General features: G+C 45.7%; 1 protein-coding gene across 1 annotated transcript in view; it reads left to right on the top strand.

The window, feature by feature from the left end:
- ASIP (agouti signaling protein) overlaps positions 1-3019 on the top strand; it is a 9384-nt gene extending 6365 nt beyond the window's left edge. The window contains exon 3 of the mRNA XM_012665771.1: positions 2823-3019. Within this exon, the coding sequence (XP_012521225.1) occupies positions 2823-2990 (168 nt within the window). The 3' untranslated portion in view covers positions 2991-3019. The remainder of the gene's footprint in view (positions 1-2822) is intronic.
- Positions 3020-8904: the final 5885 nt, after the last annotated feature.

Here is an 8904-nt window from a genome sequence, read left to right as displayed (position 1 = left end):
AAAAAAAAAAAAAAAAAAAAGTGATCTCCCACAGTTCTTGAGTATTTTTCATGTTTAACGCAGTACTATGAAACTTGAATGATACCGTGGGACCCATATGAAGGCCACTAGTGATGCTGGAAGTGCCCCCAAGAAGCGAAGTTATGACATTACAAGAAAAAGTTAAATTGCTTGATATGTACCACAGACTGAGGTCTGCAGCTGCCATTTAAGACAGACAATTCATCTTGTAAACAGATGATGTAAACTTACAGTATTGAAAATTCAGTACAGTACTATAAATGTATTTTCTCTTCCTTATGATTGTCTTAGTAACATTTTCTTTTCTCTAGCTTACTTTATTGTAAGAACACAGTATATAAGACATATAACATACAAAATATGTGTTAATTGTTTGGACTATCAGTAAGGCTTCCCGTCAGCAGCTGGCTATTCGTAGTTAAATCTGGGGGAGTCGGAAGTTATATGCAGATTTTGGACTGCTTTGGGGTCAGTTCCTCTAACCCCCACATTGTTCGAGGGGGTATATAACTGTATATAACTATGATAGGAAACCAGTATCACCTGCCATAAATAGAAGGTAAATTATAAAAATAGGTAAAGTGAAAATAAAACATCATTAGTGAATTCTAGCTGGATGGTATTAGCCTGCCAAAGGCTCTAAATGTGAGGCCTGATCTCTGTGTTAAAAGGCAGATTAGAAAGTGTTGGAGAGGCATTAAAGACATACGGGCACCAAACTGAGCCTTTCAGGTTGAAAGAGATTGAAAAAAGAATCGTTTCTATTGTAATTCTTGGCTCATTTAATGTTTATGTACCACCTAAAATCATACCACCATTAATACAGGTTCCCACACTTTGGAAAATACTGGATTAAGGCATTGTTGAAATGCACACCTTATTCCTGTTTTAGTGTGCCTCAGTTTATCAGATCAACTGTAACCAGAGCAAGGAATACTGGACTAGGTATTAGGAGGTAGCACCTAGAATTATGTGATCTTGAGAAAAGTCCCTGCTCCTGTCTGGGCTTGTTTCGCTGGCTGTAAAGTGAATAAGCAGATCAGATTATTGACAGATAAGAATATATAATTGACAAATATATTTACACACTAGACACTGGGAATATAGCAGTGAACAAGAAAGATATATCCCTGTTCTCGGGGAGTTTACATCCTTGAAAACAGGTAAACAGCAAGCAAATCAATAAGTAGGTAACTAAATTGAGATGATAAAGGCTGTTAAGAAATAAAGCATGCAGGCCGGGCACGGTGGCTCACGCCTGTAATCCTAGCACTCTGGGAGGCCGAGGCGGGCGGATCGTTCCGAGCTCAGGAGTTCGAGACCAGCCTGAGCAAGAGCGAGACCCCCCAGTCTCTACCAAAAATAGAAAGAAATTAATTGGACAGCTAAAAATATATAGAAAAAATTAGCCGGGCATGGTGGCGCGGTCCTGTAGTCCCAGCTACTCGGGAGGCTGAGACAGTAGGATTGCTTGAGCCCAGGAGTTTGAGGTTGCTGTGAGTTAGGCTGACGCCACCGCACTCACCCCAGGCAAGAGAGTGAGACTTTTCCCAAAAAAAAAAAGAAATAAAGCATGGTAATGAGAGAGTGAAGGGAAGAGTGGTCAGGGAAGGCCTAAGGAAGCAGCGTTTAGGTAAAGACTGAAAAACTCAGTAACCTAGAGCAGCAATGTCCAATAGATATACAATGTGAGCCACATATATAACTTTAAATTTTCTATAGCCACATTTTTAAAAAGTAAACAGAAACGGGTACAATTAATTTTAATATTTTAACATTATATATTTTATATTCAAAGTATTAACATCTCAATATGTAATTACTTTTTAAAGTTATTGAAATATTTTACATTCTTTTTGTTGTGTTAAATCCTTGACATCTGGTGCATAGTTTACACTTACAGCACATCTCAATTCCAATGCTCAATTTTCAACAAAGTGAAATGTAGTCCTAACAAAACAAAGTTGTGTTTAATGGGGAAAAAAAAAGTTAACGCTGCTTCAGTTTTAAATTTTAAGTTTAATTAAAATTAAATAAAATTTGAAAATTCATTTCCTCAGTTCCACTAGACACATTTCAAGTACCCAGTAGCCACCTATATGGGACAGCTAGCAAAGAATGTCCCCAGGAATGGGAGCAGCAAGCTCAAAGATCCTGCAGCAGGAACTCCTTTGCTATGTTCCGTGTACAGAAGGCAGGCCAGTGGTACAGCTTGGTAAAGTCAGGCTTGGGAGGTGGGCAGGGGCCAAACCACAGAGGGTCTCAAGGGCCAAAGGAAAGCTTCTGTTTCCGTCTAAGCGCAAAGAGAAACTACTGGGAGTGTTTAAGTTAGTGTGGGATGCGATCATAAGTCTTCGTAGAGGGTCCCTTTGGTGCACTGAGTGGACTGCTTACATTAAGGGGGCCAGAGTGACAGAGGGGAAAAGATGGTGGTATGGCTCAGGGTAGCAGCGGTGGAAATGGAGAAGCGGGTCTCTATTGTGAAGGCAGAACTGGCAGAGGCTGCAGATAGATGGGAAGGCAGAAAACACAGGTAGCAGTCAAAAACTGGGGCTGAGTAGGGCCCCCTAGGGAGAAAAGAGGGCCAGGCCGGAGCCAGGAATGGGGGGCGGGGGGAGCACCTGATTGGGGGAGCAGGCGGGACCCGCTGGGGTCCGTGTGGGCACGATTCCAGCGGGCAGTGGGCAGCCAGGCGGGGGTGTCTGGTCCGGGGCCTTCACAGCCCGACGAATTCTCGGGCAGAGGTGAGGAGGAGGGGGGCGGGCGTGGCCGGTTCGGGCAGCCTGGCGTTTCCCCCGCAGAAAGAAGCTTCCGTGAAGAAAGTGGCACAGCCCCGGCCCCCGCCCTGCGTGGCCACCCGCTTCAGCTGCAAGCCGCCGGCGCCAGCCTGCTGCAACCCGTGTGCCTACTGCCACTGCAGCTTCTTCCGCAGCGCCTGCTCCTGCCGCGTGCTCAACCCCTACTGCTGAGCCTGGCCGCCGCAGGCGTGGGGCTTCGGGACGCCGAGCGCTCCTCAGGCAGGTGACCGCTGGTCCGGGTGGCTTTCTAGGACCGGGCGCGAGCGGAGCGTCCAGGAGGCGGGACTTCAAGGAGACCTGGCTCGGGCTAAAATCGAAATAAAGTATATGTAGGCTGCTCAAAGGTGCCTGGCTGTTTCCGTAAAGGACGCGAAGGCCCGCGGGCTGCGCACGCGCCACTCGCCTGGGGCTGGGATACCGGGTTGCCCCGCCCTACAGCTGCACTCGTGGCGATCCCGTCTCTGGATCTGGGCGTCGGGGACGATGCTGCCCCCTACCTGTAAACCTGGGAACACCGAGGCCGCCTCCAAAACCAGAGACTCAGAGGCAGAAAGAAGCCAGTAAGGATCCATCATTCAGTCTTTCGCCCTTTCCTCCAAGGAGCTCCGTCGCCCCCCAAAAAAGACAGGAAATGTTACAGCCTGGTACACAGTCTTGCTGGGCTGTCGGTCCCGGGAGGGTTTATGGATAAAGGCGGCAGCCGGTTGTGACTGGAATTTGCTGTGAGTCCCTCAAGCCAGAGGCTGTGGGCTGAGGATCCTAGACCCTTAACGGGTCCCAAACAGGGGTTCACAGAGGTGCTGGGACCTGGGAGGAGTTTCTCCCACCCTAGGCTAAATGAACACCGACCTCTGGTCCCCAGGCGTCTTGAACTCTGATATCCTAGAGTTCAGGCTCTTAAGTAGGAAACAAGGACTCAGGGATCCATCCTCACCCTCCACCCCAGCTCTGTCAGCCGGTAAGCAGGCAGTGGGCCTGGGCTCAGTTGAGTAGGCAGCAATCATTGTACTGAATATTAGGAACCTGTTGCCCAAAATGTCCCAAGCTTTTCCCAGAAATTCCATCCTTAAAGACCCTCATAGGTCTGTGAGAAACTGATGTGCAGCTTTGTATCTCTGGAAGGACCCAGGGAAGGGGAGCCCCTGGATACTGCTTCAGAGAGTGAGGGGGCAGAGTTGGGGAGAAGGGACTGTGAGGAAGGGCCAGGGGGTGGCGGGTCACATGGAAATTCCCAGCACCTTTAAGGGAAGGGCTCCAAATGACATCATCTACTTGCTGTGCTTGGCTGGGGTCATCCCTGCGAGTGGTGAGAAAAGCTAACAAATGCCACCTGTCAGTGCCCCTCAGCAGCTAGAGCCCTTCCCCTGGGAATCACTATGTCTAAGCAAGAGCAAGGAAACTGCAAACAGTGGTGGTACCAGAAGATAACAAAAAAGGCCTATGCCAAGAATGTTTCTAGAGAGAGTCTATGAGACACAAAAATGTTGAACAGTTACCCCAGCCCTGGTAACCACTATATATCTCTGTCCTGCGGGGTAAGGACAGTGGGGCTCAGGGTCCATCACAGGTGGGGCCACCCCTGCCCCCAGCCCACTTATCCACTTGCAATCTTCCCTCTTTCACATACCTTAAAACTCCCTTCTTTCCAAGGACCTTTTCCCAACTGGAGACCCAGGGTATGCCTATAAGGACACAGCTAGTATGGAAACGATGAAGTAAACGCCTCTATCCAGCTGGACCCTGAATTGGATAGAGTGACAACTATCTGGACAGAGCACAAGAAGAGAAGCTAGGTGCTCCAGGCTAGGCTGTCAACACAGTTCTGCACACTGGGCAAGTCTTTGTGTCTGTGCTTTCGTTTACTTGTTTATAAAATAGGAAATAATCATTCCTGTCCTTGTTGTAAATCCAAGGTAATGTTGATTCTCTGTGCCTTAACACAAGAAACACACACACACACCCCACACACACAGAAAAGCTGTCAGTTGCTTGTTTTGCTTTCTGTCATTTAGGCTGCAAGCACAGGAACCTTTTGTTCCTTGTACCACAGCTGCTGCTGAGTAAAGGTCATCAATAATGAGACTATTGGGAACAGATTGCAGCCACTGCTCTTGTGTTTTCCAGACACTGTTCACCAACCAGGCACCATTTGGCCCCCAGTGGTGGGTGAGGCCAGGAAAGCAAAGCTTAAGAATTACTCCATTAGAAACCCATCAGTAATAAAGCCACTTGCCTGGCTTTGTCCAGACAACCACATAGAAAACCAACCCATTCATTCATTCAGCAAATGTGTATTGAGCACCTACTATGTGTTAGGTGCTGTGAATATAGTGGGGAAGAAGTCCAACATGGATCCTCTCCTTACAGAGCTTATGGTTCATTGGCTCTTATTAGAGTCTAGAACCACTATTAGCATGTGATCTAGTCCCTCAAACTCTCAGTTCTTCTATTTATTCAGATCCCTAGTTAGGTATTTACCTGCCCAAGTTCCCCTTCAGATTGAAATCCTGAGATTCCTCCACCTTTTCGGAATTCCTCCTCAAGCCTTCGGGTACTGAGGCCATGGTTCTGGGACTCTGCAAAACTCTACCTGGTCTGGACTGGGCGCAGTGGCTCACGCCTGTAATCCTAGCACTCTGGGAGGCCGAGGCGGGCGGATTGTTTGAGCTCAGGAGTTCGAAACCAGCCTGAGCAAGAGCGAGACCCCCATCTCTACTAAAAATAGAAAAAATTATCCGGGTGCCGAAAAATAAAAAAAATTAGCTGGGCATGGTGGCAGGTATCTGTAGTCTCATCTACTTGGGAGGCTGAGGGAGGAGGATCGCTTGAGCCCAGGAGTTTGAGGTTGCTGTGAGCTAGGCTGACGCCACAGCACTCTAGCCCGGGCAACGCAGTGAGACTCTGTCTCAAAAAAAAAAAAAAAAAACTGAAAACTCACATTTGTGGCTCAGAATTATGGTTCCATAATTATGAAGATCTTGTACCCCCCCATCTCCAACACCATTATTCATTCTATCTGTAAATCAATCTCTCTCTCTCTGTTTCTCTCTCTCTCTCTCTCTCTCTCACACACACACACACACACACACACACACACACACACACACAGTGAACTTTGTCCTAGAAAGATTTGCTCTACCTTTGTGCCTATTGATTCAGGATCATTTCCTCCTATACGGCATAGCCTTAAACTTGTGCCCCTAATTCTCATAGTGTGGCCTTGAACAAGTCACTTTTGATGCTACCACTATTTCCCCATTTACAAAGTGAAAAGTAAATCAGAGTATTTTGGATGCAAACAACAGAAACAGCTCTGGCTAGCTTCAGCATAAAAACAAAAAAGGTGGGGGTTGGTTTACTAGAGAGGTTTGGAGACCTCAAAGGAAAGGCTACCCAACAGACCTCAGGAAAGACAAGACCCTCAGGGGTACTAGAGGAGCCAGGTTGCAGAAGCCAATGGACAGTGTCTTCAGGGAAAGGCCACAGGGATAAGTCAACTCCAACCTCTTCAGTCCTTGCATTGGACCATTCAGAATTCAAATTCCCAGGAGAGAAAGTCTGAGTGACCTGATGTGGTACCCAAGAAAGGGTGGTCAACTTTGACTGACAGTCCCACAAAGTCCATTTGTAATGTGGGAGGGTTCATTCTGTAAGAGAAAATTAGGGATATAGTTGCTAGGGAGCAAAATGCAACTTGCCACGATGAGAGGGCTAGACTCCAGACTTACTCTGAGTATGTTTCCAACCCTGGAAAGTCTGCAACATAATCCAAAGCAATAGTTTTCAAGTTTTTTATTTTACAGAGAGGTATCCTTTGTTGAAATTTTAAGGGGGAACCTCATTATATAATATACGTTAAAGCAGTTTTAATTAGTGTAATGTTATAATGATGCATACAAAAACTAGAAATCAGGGATTGGAGATTAACAGTTGACCTCCAGTATCACCCTAAGCAGTTTTTTTTTTTTTTCCTCTTTGGTTGCACAGTACTGGGAAAGGTCTAATTTACAGAGACATTATTGCAAAAAAAAGGTTTTAACAGCTTACCCTATGACCTCAGAACAGTCTTCTATCAAATAGAACCAGCAAGAGGTTTATTTTAGAATCCGGTCCAGGTGGTTTTCAGTGTGTTAAAATTTGTTGCATAGCACATATTTTGTTGTTGTTGTTGTTGTTGTTGTTTGAGACAGTCTTACACTGTTACCCTGAGTAGAGTGCCGTGGCGTCAGCCTAGCTCACAGCAACCTCAAACTCCTGGGCTCAAGCAATCCTCCTGCCTCAGCCTCCTGAGTAGCTGGGACTACAGGTGCGTACCACCATGCCCGGCTAATTTTTCTATTTTTAGTAGAGACGGGTGTCTCACTCTTGCTCAGGCTGGTCTCGAACTCCTGACCTCAAGTGATCCTCCCACCTGGGCCTCCCAGAGTACTAAGATTACAGGTGTGAGCCACTGTGCCTGGCCTGCATAGCACATTTAAACGTGTGTTTTTTATTACATATTTTAAAAGCTTCAATGTTTTTAAAAGTAGATATTGACACTTGTGATTCCACAGAAGCAATATACTTCAAAAACCACAGTGTGATATGTAGAGAGCTACAGGGCCTCAGACCCCTTCTCTTGGGTTGTGGCCAACAGGCCAATCTAATTGGTAATCATTAGATCTTTATTCTAAATTCCTCCATCTGTTTGAGCAACCATAGATCTAGCATCACCACCCAGTATTGAGAAATTACCCCCAGTCATACAATAGGAACTTTATAAAGGAATTTAACTCCAAGGGCCAATTCCCATGTGTGAAAGGGACAGGATAAGCAAAGAAAAGAATTTAATTTGAACTGAATAAGCCAAACCATGTGTAGTAAATTTAAGATTAGCGTAGACTTACTTTCTTTTTCCATGTACCAAGGGTACAGGGTGTGTGTGTTGGGGCAGTGGGGGAAGTTGTAGTCAGGAAGTAGGGAAGGAATGTCTTTTGTTTTATAGGTAAAATCCTTTAAAATTGCCAAATGCTTTTATGTTCACTCCAGAAAAGAGCTTCCTACTGATAGCTTGCATAGAAACAGCAGCTAATTACCAGCTCTCCCAGCTGGGAGTTGTAGAGTCTGAGCATGTGCGTGTTAGGGTGGAAAGCCTAGTAGGTGATCACAGCACAGGTGGAGAAAGATTTCTCACACAGAAATTAAGATATAAAAGTAAAAAAAAAAAAAAGTTTATTTTATCCTCTCAGAAGGATAGAGAGAATGAGAGAGAGAGAGAGAAAGAGGAAGAAAGAGAAAGACTGGGGGAAAAAGCCGGGGCGGGGGGGAGCGGGGCGATGGCGTGGCATTCCAAAGAAAGAGAAGGGAGTGCTCGCAGCAAGGCCAAGTGGCTCACTGATTTTAAGGGGAATGAAGAGAAAAAAATATATCAACTGATGGCTGTCAGTTGATAACAAAAGCGGCAGCAGGTAGATAACAAAAACTGCATGGATGTCAAAGTGCAAGACTTGGTTTCCTGCCCTTCCTTGGAGAAGGGATTATCACAGGAGATGTCACTCTGTCCTTGAGATATGGTTGAGGCTGTAGCTCCTTCTCCTGCTGATTACTCAGGAACTCTGTAAAAGCAGATTCTCAAAAAACCGTTTTGAAAGAGAGATTTACATGTCTTTTCCTTCCATTGTCCATTCAACTCTTTTCAGAAGTTGTGCAAAACAGAACTGAAGGTGTCTGCTAGTGAGAGAACTCATAGGATTCGTTTTTAACTGTTACTGGGGAAATTGTGGGATTAGGTATTTTCCTGTCATTTCTGCAAAGGCCACCCCTTTCAGGAGGTGACAGCTCCTAATGGTGGTAATGATGATGACAGTGATTATGCCTTCTTACTGCCTGCGGAGCACAACAGATAGTTTCATTCATTTGAGTCCTGAAGATTTTCACATCTTCCAGAGCTCCTCTAGAACTCCTGGACTCGATGGCTATACAGACTACCAGAGCAATAGTAAAAACAAAACTACTGGAAAACTTACGATGATGATGATTTAAAAAAAAATCCCCTCACTAGTGGAGCTCCTGGAGAGAAGGGCTAGTTCTTTTCTTGGGTCAGTAC

This window comes from Propithecus coquereli, unplaced genomic scaffold (genome assembly GCF_000956105.1).
Source record: "Propithecus coquereli isolate 6110/MARCELLA unplaced genomic scaffold, Pcoq_1.0 Scaffold122, whole genome shotgun sequence".
Taxonomy (NCBI): domain Eukaryota; kingdom Metazoa; phylum Chordata; class Mammalia; order Primates; family Indriidae; genus Propithecus; species Propithecus coquereli.
This window is presented reverse-complemented; position numbering and strand designations above follow the sequence as displayed.